Source organism: Heptranchias perlo, chromosome 25, assembly GCF_035084215.1.
Source record: "Heptranchias perlo isolate sHepPer1 chromosome 25, sHepPer1.hap1, whole genome shotgun sequence".
NCBI classification, from domain to species: Eukaryota; Metazoa; Chordata; class Chondrichthyes; order Hexanchiformes; family Hexanchidae; genus Heptranchias; species Heptranchias perlo.
In genome coordinates, this window is record NC_090349.1 from 34988783 (window position 1) to 35005526 (window position 16744).

The 16744-nt window shown below is 43.0% G+C and overlaps 1 protein-coding gene across 6 annotated transcripts in view; it reads right to left on the bottom strand.

Moving 5' to 3' along the window:
• Positions 1-16744, bottom strand: part of mapkapk5 (MAPK activated protein kinase 5) — a 50127-nt gene that overhangs the window by 23058 nt on the left and 10325 nt on the right. For all 6 annotated transcript variants that reach the window (XM_068005977.1, XM_068005976.1, XM_068005975.1 and 3 more), the window contains exons 3-5: positions 8926-9001; positions 2575-2672; positions 1850-1958 (exon numbers count right to left, since the gene is read on the bottom strand). In XM_068005977.1, coding sequence (XP_067862078.1) covers positions 1850-1958; positions 2575-2672; positions 8926-9001 — 283 coding nt within the window. The remainder of the gene's footprint in view (positions 1-1849; positions 1959-2574; positions 2673-8925; positions 9002-16744) is intronic.

Consider the following 16744-nt stretch of genomic DNA (forward strand, 5'->3'; position numbering starts at 1 on the left):
AGCCTAGATTATGAGCTCAGATCCTGGTATGTGGATTGCACCTACAATCTTCTGATTCAGATGCAAGCAACCTTAACTGAAGGTACTAGGCTCCTGATATAAACTCTTTACAACTTTATACAAAATATACAATGCATGTTCTATTTTATAGGTTTTTTTTGAGATATTTAACATTTGTTTTGTAAATGATTTTCTTCCTCAACTGCCTGTATGTAATTAAATAAATATAAATAAAAATTAGATGAATGTTTTCAAATTGCATTCCTCAATGTGAATTAGGGCTCATAAATAATTCAGGAATAAGTTTAAATTTGAATCTTTTTATTCAGCACAAATACAAAACAAAATTTCAAGCCCATTTAAAATCAATGAGCATTAAGCAAGTGCTTCAAATGCAGTATTTTAAATAACTATTTCTATTTTCATAACACAGGTTAAAAATTGACTATTAGGATAGCATATCTAAGATTCTAGTGAGTCACTAAGGATTGTTGCGTTATTAGAGATGCTGTCCTTTGGAAGAAATGTTAAACTGAGTTCTCATCTATTTGTACGGTTCATCCATGTATTGAGTGGCGTTTTATTTAGAAGACCAGGAAGAAATAACAAGTACACATGGAGCTCTGTTCAAATACCTAGCTCCCAGACTGCTAACCTGACCACTGATCCTTTACCCACAATTATTTTTAACCTTCCCCACAACAAGCCTTCCCTGGATAAGTGTCCAAGCAATATGTTCCCAGCCCTCTGCCAATGACAGTCTCGATACTGTTGATTGAAGGAAACATGAGTAACCGAGGAATGACTTATACTTGAATTAACCCCATCTGAGGGAAACATTTGGGCCAGGATTTTGACTTGGAGCCGGGGGTCGAATCGCAGACGGGAAACCTGGAAGTATGGGTTTCCTGGACATCCTTACGATTTTGATGTAAGAACGTCTTTTTATTTTTTTTTGTCGGTTTCCCGTCCGATAGGCCAGCCTGATTGACTGAGACCAGCCTGTCAGATGGGAAGATGGGAGCAGAGCAAGGAAGAGGAAGTGAAAAGGTAAGTGTTCAGCTAAGTCGGATTGGATGGATGGATTGGGGGGGGGGGGGGGGGGGGGGGGAGGGTATTGGGTGCCACGGCAGAGGGTCACTGGGGAGAGGGGTGAATCAGGTGTCAGTCACTGGGGGTGTCGGTCATTGAGAGGGGGTGGGGTCGGGGGCGCGAGTGAGTGAATCAGGTGTCAGTCACTGGGGGGGGGGGGGGGGGGGGGGGGTGGGTCGGGTCAGGAATCCGTGATCGTTCTGGGGGGGGGGGGGGGTGTCGCTGCAGGTAGGCTTGTTGGGCCTGGGGGAAGCACTCCTGCTCCTCCAGGCCCACGTTATGCCAGAAAGGTACTTACCTGCAGTTTTGGGCCTTCTCACCTCCCATCATGTGGCGTGAAGGAGAAGGACCAGGAATCCCAGCCCCCAGGGTTTGCAATGGAATAACCTTTCAAAATGGAGGCATGCAGCCTCGTTGAAAGGTTTTAGTGACCAACCTGCCTCCTGAGAGTGGGTTGATTGTCCACCCCTCGTCCCACCCGTTGAAAACCAGGCTGGGGGCAGGTCTAAAATTGTTGCACTTTTCAATGCCCCCCCACCCCCAACCCACCCGTTTTTCCCCAGTTAAAGTCCTGCCCTTGGTCTCTGCCTAACAGCAGAGTCCAGAATCACATCTCTCTCTCTCTTTAACACTGCCTAGTAAGGGAGAGTTGTCAGCTCCTGGGCCTGCAGTCATTTTAGGATACCTTGACTTTTCTACCGCTAGATGGTGCTTTATTGCCACCTCCACCCATGTGGAAGAATAAAGCATTTCTCACCTGTTTAGTAACCTGGCTTGCCATTTTCTCTGTAAAGTGCTTGTGTTGACTGATTCTGTGAAACAGCTCCCCACCTTCCATCATCTCCATCACAATTAGCAGCCGAGCCCTGGAGATTGTGAAAGGATAGCAAGTTGAATTTAGTGGCAAGAGCATTGCAACAAACATAGGACACAATGGGAGACAAGAAAGGGAGAGTGTGAGGGCGAAAGAAGGCAAGAAACCAAGGAATAGGAAAAAGAGAGAATGTGCAATTGAGAACACATGAGAAAGAGAAAAGAAAACAATTGAGGAATGTCAGCTGTAGAAACAGAACAATCTTCCACTTTTTGCACTCAGTATAGCATGAAGCATTAGCAAATCTGATACAGTACAATGCCTTTAACAATGATACAGTACAATGCCTTGAACAACATCCAGCAAGACTATAAATTTAGATCTAATTTGTTGAGAATTATGGACAGCTCTGTGCTGTGGTGACCATTAAGAACTATTTTGAAGTGGCCCAAATTTATTTTCAATTAGGACTTGTGGGTGGCAGAGAGGAAGCAGTCGGCAATCGATTCCAACCAATGTCCACATCAGCTTTCTTGCTTAATGTGCTACCTAATTCACAATGGTGTGCACTTCATTTTTAAAAAAAAACAGAACTATAACTCCTCCACATAATGAAATAACCGATAGTTTATTTCACCTTCCAATTTGTTACTGTGACTAAGTCATACCTTGGACTGGACTCATGGGGGAACTGAACACTGTTAGCATAAACTTCAATAATCTGAACAATGTTGTTGTGGCCCACACACATCAGGTGGTGTCGAACCTGGAAATGAGACAAAGAAATAACTTACATTAGAAACATACTATGTCAATTCACTATATTACTTATATGTCTCTTTTTTTTTATTCGTTCACGGGATGTGGGCGTCGCTGGCAATGCCGGCATTTATTGCCCATCCCTAATTGCCCTCGAGAAGGTGGTGGTGAGCCGCCTTCTTGAACCGCTGCAGTCCGTGTGGTGACGGTTCTCCCACAGTGCTGTTAGGAAGGGAGTTCCAGGATTTTGACCCAGCGACAATGAAGGAACGGCGATATATTTCCAAGTCGGGATGGTGTGTGACTTGGAGGGGAACGTGCAGGTGGTGTCGTTCCCATGCGCCTGCTGCCCTTGTCCTTCTAGGTGGTAGAGGTCGCGGGTTTGGGAGGTGCTGTCGAATAAGCCTTGGCGAGGTGCTGCAGTGCATCCTGTGGATGGTGCACACTGCAGCCACAGTGCGCCGGTGGTGAAGGGAGTGAATGTTTAGTGTGGTGGATGGGGTGCCAATCAAGCGGGCTGCTTTATCTTGGATGGTGTCGAGCTTCTTGAGTGTTGTTGGAGCTGCACTCATCCAGGCAAGTGGAGAGTATTCCATCACACTCCTGACTTGTGCCTTGTAGATGGTGGAAAGGCTTTGGGGAGTCAGGAGGTGAGTCACTCGCCGCAGAATACCCAGCCTCTGACCTGCTCTTGTAGCCACAGTATTTATATGGCTGGTCCAGTTAAGTTTCTGGTCAATGGTGACCCCCAGGATGTTGATGGTGGGGGATTCGGCGATGGTAATGCCGTTGAATGTCAAGGGGAGGTGGTTAGACTCTCTCTTGTTGGAGATGGTCATTGCCTGGCACTTATCTGGCGCGAATGTTACTTGCCACTTATCAGCCCAAGCCTGGATGTTGTCCAGGTCTTGCTGCATGCAGGCTCGGACTGCTTCATTATCTGAGGGGTTGCGAATGGAACTGAACACTGTGCAGTCATCAGCGAACATCCCCATTTCTGACCTTATGATGGAGGGAAGGTCATTGATGAAGCAGCTGAAGATGGTTGGGCCAAGGACACTGCCCTGAGGAACTCCTGCAGCAATGCCCTGGGGCTGAGATGATTGGCCTCCAACAACCACTACCATCTTCCTTTGTGCTAGGTATGACTCCAGCCACTGGAGAGTTTTCCCCCTGATTCCCATTGACTTCAATTTTACTTGGGCTCCTTGGTGCCACACTCGGTCAAATGCTGCCTTGATGTCAAGGGCAGTCACTCTCACCTCACCTCTGGAATTCAGCTCTTTTGTCCATGTTTGGACCAAGGCTGTAATGAGGTCTGGAGCCGAGTGGTCCTGGCGGAACCCAAACTGAGCATCGGTGAGCAGGTTATTGGTGAGTAAGTGCCGCTTGATAGCACTGTCGACGACACCTTCCATCACTTTGCTGATGATTGAGAGTAGACTGATGGGGCGGTAATTGGCCGGATTGGATTTGTCCTGCTTTTTGTGGACAGGACATACCTGGGCAATTTTCCACATTGTCGGGTGGATGCCAGTGTTGTAGCTGTACTGGAACAGCTTGGCTAGAGGCGCAGTTAGTTCTGGAGCACAAGTCTTCAGCACTACAGCTGGGATGTTGTCAGGGCCCATAGCCTTTGCTGTATCCAGTGCACTCAGCCGTTTCTTGATATCACGTGGAGTGAATCGAATTGGCCGAAGACTGGCTTCCGTGATGGTGGGGATATCGGGAGGAGGCTGAGATGGATTATCCACTCGGCACTTCTGGCTGAAGATGGTTGCAAACGCTTCAGCCTTGTCTTTTGCACTCACGTGCTGGACTCCGCCATCATTGAGAATGGGGATGTTTGCAGAGCCTCCTCCTCCCGTTAGTTGTTTAATTGTCCACCACCATTCACGACTGGATGTGGCAGGACTGCAGAGCTTTGATCTGATCCGTTGGTTGTGGAATCGCTTAGCTCTGTCTATAGCATGTTGCTTCCGCTGTTTAGCATGCATGTAGTCCTGAGTTGTAGCTTCACCAGGTTGGCACCTCATTTTTAGGTACGCCTGGTGCTGCTCCTGGCATGCTCTTCTACACTCCTCATTGAACCAGGGTTGATCCCCTGGCTTGTTGGTAATGGTAGAGTGAGGAATATGCCGGGCCATGAGGTTACAGATTGTGCTGGAATACAATTCTGCTGCTGCTGATGGTCCACAGCGCCTCATGGATGCCCAGTTTTGAGCTGCTAGATCTGTTCTGAATCTATCCCATTTAGCACGGTGGTAGTGCCACACAACACGTTGGATGGTGTCCTCAGTGCGAAGACGGGATTTCATCTCCACGAGGACTGTGCGGTGGTCACTCCTACCAATACTGTCATGGACAGATGCATTTGCGACAGGTAGATTGGTGAGGACGAGGTCAAGTAAGTTTTTCCCTCGTGTTGGTTCGCTCACCACCTGCCGCAGGCCCAGTCTAGCAGCTATGTCCTTCAGGACTCGGCCAGCTCGGTCAGTAGTGGTGCTACCGAGCCACTCTTGGTGATGGACATTGAAGTCCCCCACCCAGAGTACATTTTGTGCCCTTGCTACCCTCAGTGCTTCCTCCAAGTGGTGTTCAACATGGAGGAGGACTGATTCATCAGCTGAGGGAGGACGGTAGGTGGTAATCAGCAGGAGGTTTCCTTGCCCATGTCTGACCTGATGCCATGAGATTTCATGGGGTCCAGAGTCAATGTTGAGGACTCCCAGGGCCACTCCCTTCTGACTGTATATCACTGTACCGCCACCTCTGGTGGGTCTGTCCTGCCGGTGGGACAGGACATACCCAGGGATGGTGATGGAAGAGTCTGGGACGTTGGCTGAAAGATGTAAAGAAAGCATGTGTAATTTTTTTTTTTAAAAACACAGTATCAAATGTTTTCTGCTGCAGATCTCTATTCTACAAACTCACAAACGTAAAGCAATTTGTACCACTCGCTGTCCAAACTAAATATTTCATTAAAAAAGTTTTAAAACTTTAAATGTTGGGAATTTGAAATAAAAACAGAAAATGCCAGTAACACAGCAAGTCTACCGGTATCATAATTCTGACAAAGGATTTCCGACCGAAGCCTTAACCTGACTTTTCTTTCAGATGCCGATAGCTTTGTTGAGCATTTCCAGCATTTTCCATCTCATTAAACCTCACTTTCTTACATATTGGCTGATAGTCAACGTATCTGATGAAAACAAAGAAATGTATTGTTTACTATGTCTGTCCAGTATTTTGTAAGAAATTGCTACATTTCAGATCTTTGGAGTCTTTGCCAGGAATCTGAGAAATAGGCTGCTGCTAAAAACCCCAAAGTGGCCCCTACCTATTTCATTGGTCAGTGGCTGGGGGAGTTAATTGTTATGAGGATTGTATACCTCCTGTTCTACTCAATGGCACTGGGCAATGGAGACTGAAATAAACAAACATGAAATTATACTGGAATTTGCAGAGACAGGAAAGAATTGCATTCCTTTGAAGACTCCCTTCTACTTTGCTTTATTTTGTTGTCTGGGAAAGGGTGGAAAAAGAGAAGAGGAATAAATAGGTTTCTTAGCGCTGTTATTGACCATATATACACAGCAATACTATATTTAGAAATATTGCTTGTTCTAAACTCTTGCTAATGATTATGTACTTTGCAAGCCTGAGAGAGCAATGGATTGTGAGAAAGCAGGAGACATACTCAGCACTAATTGAGAACAGACTGGCTTCTACTCCACTAATGATCATTAACACTATAGAATGCCTGGCGAGGAAGACACAGTTTTTTGAAGCGATTCTTTACATTCTAACCTTCTAGACTCAGTTTTTTGCTGTGTAAGACCCAGCCTGTAATTATCTTTCCTTAGTTTGTGTTTATTTTTTTAAGCTGTTTTAGATCCACATCTTAGATCAAGTGGGCTGCAAGCAATCTGCACGTTGATTGCAACTTTGACAAAGGCCTGTAATTAGAAAGCGAGGGAGTGTGGCCTCCCTCTACTTTCCTCTTTGATGGAAAACACTCAGCTGCTGGCGACTGTCTCCCCTTGACAGTACGTGCATGATGAGGTACTCACCATGTTAAAAAATTACTTGTGCAAGCACACACATCCTAATATTTCATGGCATAGTGCACTGGTGGCTCAACACATAGAATCCTTCATTCCTCTGCCTTAATGAGGCAATACAAAGCCAAGTGAGTAGAAGAGACAACAAAACAATTTTAAAGATAGCTTGATCACCTTCCCCGAGGCAGACAGTAGTAAAGATGTCCTTCAGTAGTCATCCTGGTAGTTGTTGGCACATAGAATCTTGCATGCAAGTCAAACGTTCCTTTAAGTTTTTACATTCTCTAAATTTAAACACTGGTGAGATTTGCAGAGTTTATAAATCACAATAAGAACAACTGCAAAGTCAGGCTGAGACCAGCACACCAGCTTCTATGGTTCTTCACATCCCAGTGCCCACAAATCCAAAGGCCAGAAGTTGCCTTGCTGCAATGAATCTCTGAGCGAGGGAAGAAAATCCTTTCACCGTTTCCTAAAAAGGCACATTTGTCCTTTTGTCCAGTATTCACCCAGGTTACATTGCAGAACACCAATGGCAACTCAGAAGTGATCATACACAAGTGTTCAGACGTCAGAATCTCAGCCCATGTACAGCCAGGCCTAAATGGCAGCATATGGTATCTGACATCATTTGAAACATGTTTATTTGCTGGCACCTGTTTTGTGCCTTGGGCGGTACTGTATGAAACCACCTTTTGATATCAGTCTACATGCCTCTGGAAGTGGCTGAGACACCAGGTTCAGTGTTCTCACTAGGATTTCTATGAAGAGTAATGCTAGGCACATGAAATTTTCACACACTGCTCACTTGAACTGCAATGAACACCATGCAGTATAATTATAATTTCTGTATTTTCAATCTTGTCTTGCACCTGTAGAGCACGCCCCAGAAATTGGTGGAGCGGTGCATTTCGAGCGAGCACCATGAATTGGATTTTTCCCCTCATCCTTCAGGTCGTATTATTTTTGCGCCGCAAATTGCTGGAAACGTGAATTGATAACGGCAGAGTGACATCAACTGGGTATCTGGGACCTCGTGAACGTCAGGTCCAATGGTCTATCTTCTTAACCAATGAAATTTAAGGATAAAGAAAGAAACACAGAGGGGACGACAGAGAAGAAAATCGGAAGATACAGAGAGAGAAATAAAAAGAGAGGGAAAGGAAGATTGATTTGAGAAAAAAATGATCGGAAAAGTAAGAAAAACATTTTAAAATTTAAAAAACTTCTAGGAACAAATTACCACCTGCAGGAGTAAGACTCCACGGTATCAATTGTTCCCCTTCTGGGCCTCCAAGGTTGAGTTTCATGTCAGGACCATAAATCACATCATTAACAGGGTCCTTACGACATGAAATACCAGCCCTAAATGTCTACGGTGAGGTTCGTTCGTATTTACAGCGCAAAATCCAGCAATCTCAACACTCACAGGGAGGTCGACAGCGAGCTCCGATTTTTGCGAGGCTAACGGCGCAAGTCATCGAGCAATTTGTGGCGATTCGCAACTCATGGCGTATCTCTTCCTCGCCACAAATTCCTGGGGTTTTTAACGCACCAATAATGCCATGAACTCACCGTTATTTTTCCAGCAATTTCTGGGCCAACATTTTACGCTATGCGACACTAAAGCACCAGCAGCTAAAGTCATCCACTGGCAGTGAGTAAATGAAAGAAGAAATTGAGCCAATTAAAAATAGCGCACTAGACTAAAAAGCATTGGGGCAGCATGATTTTTCCTTTGGAATATTGACACTGGTATATACTTTGTAAGCCCAGTGGCAACAGTCACATATTACAACACTGCAACTTCCAGCAACCAAGTTCTGTATAAATACCTGACATTCCAAAGAAAGAAGAAAAAAAATAACTTGCACTTATATAGCTCCATACACGACCTCAGGACATCCCAAAGCGCTTTACAGTCAATGAAGTACTTTTGAAGTGTAACCACCGTTGTAATGTAGGGTAACATTAGAAGGAAGATTGCAAGCTTGCAGCTCATTTGCCTACAACCCCTGATGAAGGCAGAACCCTACCCTTTACTTTCTCAACACTTGAGCAGGATGTTGCACTAACCCTCAACCAGAAGCCATGTGGTGTTGGGGACAATACAGTTTGAAGGAAAAATAATTTTATCCATCAACATAAATTGCAATTTATATTATTAAATATATTTTAAAAGCACCACACGCTTACCTCATTTCTTGCTTTTGGCCGATCAAGGAGAATTTTTAGTGCAAATCGTTCTCCGGTTGATTTTTTCATGCATACTCTGTAAAATAAATCAAATAATGAATGTAAATGGAAGAGTAAGGACTGAGCACTCCATACACTCTTCCATGCCATGTTCATAGATAATTCTATAATCAGGAATCTTGCCTTATTTTAAGATACATAATCCCCTCCTATTTCAATTGCAAAGTTGTTCCCCAAAGTGCTTTTTTTTAAAAAGAGGGGAATGGGGGGTGTAAAAAGAAACTGAATCTCTAAATGCTAATAATTGCACTTCACTCCCCTCATCTCACAAACCATCTCTTAACCCAGAGAACAAGCACCGCCACCCAGGTCTATTCCAATCCTCTGTGCACTGGCCAGTTGCTATTAACAACTACTCCATGCAATCTTCCAGGTTCACTTGAACAGACAGGCAGAACATCAGCTTGATGTCTCATTTGAAAGACAGCACCTCTGACAATTATAGTACAGAAGGAGGCCATTTAAAAAAGATGAGAGAAATTAAGAGATAAGGTTTATCAGGGAGTAATAATCAGGTTTTTAAAAGCATGAAGATAGCAGGAGGAAGGCAAGACTGAAGGAGGTAAGAAGTTACATAGTTTTGAGTTTCTGGGAAAGAATGGGTTGCAATAGGAGACACAGTGTAATGAATTTCGATTTGAACACAGTAGGAAGTTGGGGATGGGAGGGGGATGAGAGAAAGAGCGTGTAGGGCAGCAAAACTGCAGCTTAGGAAGTAGTAGTAAAGTTCAGAGGAGCAATGGGCATAGTATCAATAAAAATTTAAAATCAGGAAATTCAGTTATGACATATTTTTCCTTTGACTAGAACAATAATTGTAAGTGCAGAATGGCCTTATACCATGAACACACATGGGAAAATATTCAACCCCTCCACATGTATCTACCTCTAATGACATTGTGGCTGCCCTCCTGATCTTAGTTCTTTCACCATGAAATTGCTAGTGTTGGCTGGGCAAACAGTAAGTTTCTTTGCTCAATTTTGACTCCACCGAAAGCAATGAGGATCAGGTTGCTAGGGCCTCAGGTTATATTTTCACTCTTAGTTTTGTAAACAGTGCCGAGATTGCAAGTCTGATCTGGAGGCCAGTCAACTCTTGATAAGTTTTTCAAAACAAAATTCAATATTGACATTTTCTTACAAAATAAGAGATGTGAATTTCCTTACAAATTATAGGACTCCCTACTGCTCTGACCAAGCTTTTGGTCAATGCTCCTAATATCTCCTCCTTTGGCTTGGTGTCAATTTTTTGTCTGATTACGCTTCTGTGAAGTGCCTTGGGATGTTTTGTATGTTAAAGGTGCTATAGAAATCCAAGTTGTTGTTGCTGTTCATTCTAAAGCATTCCTTTAACACTGGAATGATGATTGACATCCCTACCCCTTGCACCCCATTGAACCACTGTTTTGAGAGCACACCCATTACGGTGTTCTGAACTATACCTGAACTTTCTCCCTTTGGGGTTAGATTTTTGTTTGGACCGTGCCAGGAAAACACCATCAACAGAAGAAGTATAAGCACACTCTCCAGAGTCTGAATGTTTACTCTGAGATCTCTTAAAGCTTCATCAATCTAAATGCATGTAACTAAATGTACAGATTTCCAGGTTACTGAAGACTCTCAGTCCACATTTTTTCAGTTATTCAGCTCTTGTTGGAGGCGAGAAGTTATGAATTCCAGGATCCTTACTGCCCTCCACTACATCCTTCAAAGTTTCCATAAACAAATAGCAGTGCTAGACACAAGGCAGAAAGGAGAAAAGGCTAGACCAGCTGGCACCTCATTTTAGGTTCAACACAACACCTGCTCAGGCTATTCATTTGAATCCTTCAAACACTGTTCATTTATTGAACGACATCACAATTTATTCTGTAAGTGAACATTTGCTGCAATGGGGGCTGGATAGATTTGCTGGTCTGAGCAATGGCCTTCCATTTTTTTTAAAACCCCGATTTTTAATTAAGACTAGAACAATGAATTTTCTCTCTCGTCCCCCTAACAGCTGTAAGGGTCCTATGTGAAACTGGAACGTCTGAATACTTCTACAACAAAAGGGAGCACTTGTGCAGCATAAAGAAGTCCAAAATACAGAACAAATTGAAGATCTTACTCAGAGGGGCCATTGTACCCACTTTAGAAAGATGAAGAAGCTCACCCATGGTTCAGCAGCTTTAGTGCGAAGCTGAGCCATAAATGCTAGAAACGACCCTCAAACTGTCTTCACTGATTTGGATGAACAGATCATCAGACTCATCTGGAAGGCCAAAGCAGAGGAGTACTTGAAATCTGATAACTCCAGTATGACCGGTTTATAAAAGTTTACAATTTTGTTTGTATATTAAAACCCCACTCTTTTCTCTAGTATGTACCCCACACCTTGAAAAAAGACACATCTGGGTTACTACATAGGACCCAGAACTGTGTCAGAGAAAACGCTGCTAGGCTTTCACAAGAAGTTAACTGGGAACTCAGTCCCATTTGTAAATTGGTAAATCTCCACTTACTAAGCCATTCAATCACGTACCAAATGTTCGGAGTCATGTTGCTGCCAGCTTGAATTTGCTATGAGCTGAAATTGTGTATGGAATACAGAATGGTTGTATACCACAGAGTTAGAGGACATTCGTTTGTGCCAGCACAAATAAATGTCTCCATGAGAGGAGGAGAAAATAGATGAGGAAAAAAGTGGCAAAAAGATTATGTATTTATAAGCAGATTCTCCCCATAGATTGTTGGAAATGCATTTCTGTATTGTGAAGGAAAAACTGCTCCAGACCATTCTGCCACATTGTAGACAGATTACATGTAGCCTGTGGTTTTACTATGGAACTTCGTAGAAAAAGCTTTTGGGTTACTTTCACCCTTCCAAAGTATTTCTCCCACCCTGTTTAGAGAGGGGGATGCAAAGGCAGGCAAACCGCATTATTCCCAGGTCTCTGTTACCTCCTCTCTATAACTGATTGCTAGTCATGAGGCAACAATAGCATTGTAATTCTTCCCTTGTTTAGTGCTTCTCCATTGCAACTCAATTAACACTGGTAAGTTACCAATGAGTGATTGACACAAGCCCATGTCCTGTGATATACCCATCATACTGTGCTCTCTACATAATATTAGCTCAAAGAAGATTCAAGCTGGTAGCAACACAGCTCAGACATTTGGTGGATGATTGAATGCCTTAGTAAATGGAGATTTCCCACTTTATGAATAGGACTGAGTCTCCAGTTAACCTCTTGTAAAAGTCTAGCACCACTTTCTCTGACAGGAGTTCTGAATCCCACACAGTAACCCAGGTGTATCTTTTTCCAGGTGATGGGTGGGGTGGGAACATATTATAGAGAAAAGACTGAGGTTTTAATGTACAAAGGAAAATTGGAAACTAGTTACCATGTACTGGAGTTAACAGATTACCCATCACCAGGGTAACCTGCAAATAATGTACTCCATGTCTCATTTACACAGCATCACTGAACAGTCATCAAATTTCACAATGCGCTTGTTATAGGTAATTAAAACACTGTGTTCTGCAATGAAATTTAGCATTCAATGGGTTAAAGTTTTGTTGATGATCAAGGTGTAGCTCTCTCAAAGCCAGATCCCATGATGCACAATTCCAACTCTACTCAGACAGCTTAGCTGCATCAGTGCTGTTATAGTTGACTGGAAGTTTTCAATGCTGGTTTAAAAAATGGAATAGTTTCTGCACAAGACTTGGGTATGGAAGCAGCATCCTTCCCTGGAAATAAGACTCGTCGTATTGTTTTCTACTCTATTCTTTCCTCAAAATTGGACAACTCTATACAGTTTTCTTTTCTTCCTCCTAAAATCCACAGACTTTTAAAATGCAAGCTTGAAATCACCCAATCACTAATTCTTGATTCTTTTCAACCTTGATGGAATCCTACACTACAGGACTTAGCCAGTCAGTTAGATTTCTCAAAAAAAAAACTGGCACCTAACCAGGAATTTTGAATAGGCTCAGCTCCCAAAATAGCTAGCTTCAAAAACAGCTGTCATAAAGAGGCAAATTTGCACAGTGGGATAAACTGACATTTTTATTCTTTGCATCATTACTATAGGCTAGAAATTAGCATGAGCGCTATTAGCAGACAAATGCTTAACGGATTCATAAGACATTCTTCTGTTTGCCATCTCAACAACTGTCAACAATTAAAACTAGAGATAAAGTTATAGCATTGGATAAGCCATCGCTGAGGCTTTTTTCTTTTCTTGCTAATTATCTCCTTTTCTTCCCTGCCCCTGCAGTTCTGATTCTTTGCTGAGATACAATGTCGCAGGTGCTAGTTGTCCTTCTGTACCTCAACCAACTGGTCATTACTTAATTGTGAGCCTAGGTAGCAAGTGTTGGCAGGTTATTCAAACAAAAGGGTGTCACAGCCAAGCTTGATTCTGACCTGCAACACCCACACCCAGCAGGAGTCATTAAACAGCGATCAAAAGTGGAAACCCTCGACAATTTTCTCCCTCCCTAACTCAGGGACACCAAGGTCAATTGCAGCACCACTATAGTTGCCCTGGTTGAGATAAGCATCAGATTCCGCTCCAAACTAGGTGTTACCAAAGTAAAGTAGTTTAAAAGGAACTTGATACAATGGCTGGGAATTGAACCAGGGTCAACTGCTAACTGGGTATAGACTGGGAATTGAACCTGGACCCTTCCTGCTATGGCTCATGAGCAAAGTCTTTGAGCCATAGGGAAGCTCTTCTTTTAAAAAAAGTGATAAAGCAAAGCATGTAATTAATCACTTAAAAATTGGTTTATTTCTCCCCCATTCTCTCACTCCTTTAAAACAAAAGCTAATGGTTGCCAAATACACAGAGGTTAAAAAAAATTAAGATTCTCAGAAGTTCAATCAATAATGTTCTTGGCATTTACACAGGAAATTGTAGGACTAAAATACACCACTGTCATTTGATAAACCATCAAGAATCACTCACCTGACAAAGGAGGAAGCCTCCGAAAGCTTGTGATTTCAAATAAAACTGTTGGACTATAACCTGGTATTGTAAGACTTCTTACAAGAATCACCGGAGCCTAAGCTCCAGAACATTAGTTCTGCCCAACATTATTTTGATGAAGAACTCCAGTAGAAAACCCACAAATAAAAACTGAAAACACTGGAAATACAGAAGATAGTCAGAATCTGCAACAGCAAAATAGGTTAACATTTTGGGTGGGGCCCTTCATTAGAACAACCTTAACAGTTCCAGCTGAAACACTGACCTGCATTTTGCCGACTTGTGCTTTTCCAATATTTTGTTTTCATTATTTGGGTAACAAAAAGTGAATACTTTTTGAATCATTCCAAGCTACAGAATTGCATTTTAAAGCTTATAATTTTAAGCATTAAATTTCTCTCCCTCGCCCAAACACCCCAACTCAATACCATGCCCTGTCCTTCACCTAGTACCACTAGTTTGCTACAGATGGGAACAGATGCTCAGCCTTCATCTGACCACTTTACCAATCTCAGATTTTTCCTTCCTAAAATGTGCAATGATTTTTTAAAAAAATACATTGATTCTCGGGATGTGGGCAACACTGACAAGACCACATTTATTACCCATCCCCCGTTGTCCTGAGAAGGTGGTGATGAGCCATTTTGAACCACTGCAATTTTTATGATAGTATTACTCCCAAGATTATGCTACTGAATCTCCTGCATTTTCCCACTAGAAACATCTCATTAAAGAAGGGGAAAATCTCTCACCCTTAAAACCCACTAGCAGCCAGGTTCAGAAACTGACTGTATCCTACCCCACAAGTAGTATTAAATGAACTTTGAACATTAAATCTTTTACCACAATAAACATTATTACGAGTCAGTTAGAGAACATAGTCGCATCCAGTTTATGGGTTAATGAGTGCCTGCTTTCTTCCTCCTTCCAATTTTTCCCCTCCCGTCCTAAAAGCAGTAACTCCTGCTGATGTACAGTTCTGTGGGTGCTGACAGCCCTCCAATATCTTGCCTAACTGGTCATTGTTCATGTGAGCTTAGAAGGTGAGTGTCAGCAGGCCAATCAACTGTGTGGCATTAACAGCTCAGCCCACTAACTTTCTCGCCAGACATCCACAAATGTACACAGTAGTGCAGAAGGAGTGGGAAACCTGGGTGAATTTTCCTTTCACAAATCCAGGGGTGCTAAGCCCAACTGCAATACCCTAGCTGCTGGTATGGTCAAGATCAGCTGATTCAGCATGGATCAGAAATCAAACTTGGGAGTGTCTGCTTTTCTACAAAACACAACTTGAATCATTGCTTCAGGCTCAAACTCCTCTCACTGCATCCAATTAGCAGTGTAGTTTTCCTACTATGTGGTGAAGGTCACTAATATACCAGTTTTTGCATTGGTGCAAATTCTGTATGCTGTGCTAGTGCCAGAACAGCAGCATGTACTTAACAGTATTGAATTCCTATTGAGGCTTTTGAAATACTTATTTAAATTCAGTTATTTCTACAGTCATGGCTTTTTGCTGCAGAGCGGAGTAAAGTATGAATGAGTACAAAAGCATTCCGAGATAGAGACGGAAGATATCGATCTTCATCTGGCAAGTTCCTGCCCTCAACTGAGAGTTTTACACAAGATGGGCAATCAGGTTGTGCTAGTGCTCAAGCTGCACACTTCAGGTTTGCAGGTGTTAAGATACCTACATGAATGTGACTTCTCATGCTTGGGTATGTGTGCATGCAAAATTTATACATTGCACAGGTATTCTGCACAAGCACTATTAGTTTCTTTAAAAAAACTATCAATAGCTTGGGAAGGACGGGTGAAATCAGGCAGCAAGGGATGTGACGCATTGGGGATTCAGGTCCCAAGTACTAATGCTGATTGCAGGTAACTACAAATGTCTGAATTGACACAATGTGAAAACCAGCCCTCACCGGAGGATTGGGGAATGTGCCAGAGCTAACTTGAACTGGTTATCTAGTAATGGCCTCCTTCCGTCATTATGATACATCATTCCTATTTACTCCTGAAATCCAATTACTTAACCCTTGCTATCAAACAAAAAATTCCAAAACTGCACTGTTCAAATATAGTTGTTTTAATCAGCTTCAAGGAGCTGTTTACAAAATGAAACACATTTCAGTGTACCTCTGGAGTCATGTGTGCGCCAGGGTGGAGCATTTGCAACAAAATAAACATTTGTTTTGCAGCTTTTCCCCAGGAAACAGGAAGAATGAAGAAAAGCTTAAACATCCTGTTTATCTCTAAGCAATTTTTGTTATCACTATGAACTTGTCTGTCTTGCTATATTGCATGATCCAGGTCAAAAACCTGCTCCCAGTCTTCAGCAAACACAACTTTGAAAGACTTGCAGATGTAGCTACATTGATTAAATCTGTAAGATTACCCAATGCTTTAAGCTAGAGAGGGGGAGGTCCCAGGCTGAACCTCCAGTTAACTGATTTCTGCCAGGGCGTCTACAATCGGCCTTAGCGCTCCTCAGCTAAGGATGGGGGAGGGGGGGGAAGTCAGTCACTGTATCTGTTCCTTATTACTAGCCAAGGACTCCTGCTGGAATGAGTGCACACCTACGAGTTGGATAAGGACAGATCAGATTCCGTTGTGATGCATCATGTCGCCCCACCCACAATCAAATAGCCTTCCAACAATCACTGTCTAGGCTCACACATGAAAGATGGGCACTGGCTTGGGCATGGTTGTTTCTTTGGTGCCAGCCGCAAAGCACTTTCAAGGACGCAGGGGATAAAGCTGAGGGTTGGGTAAA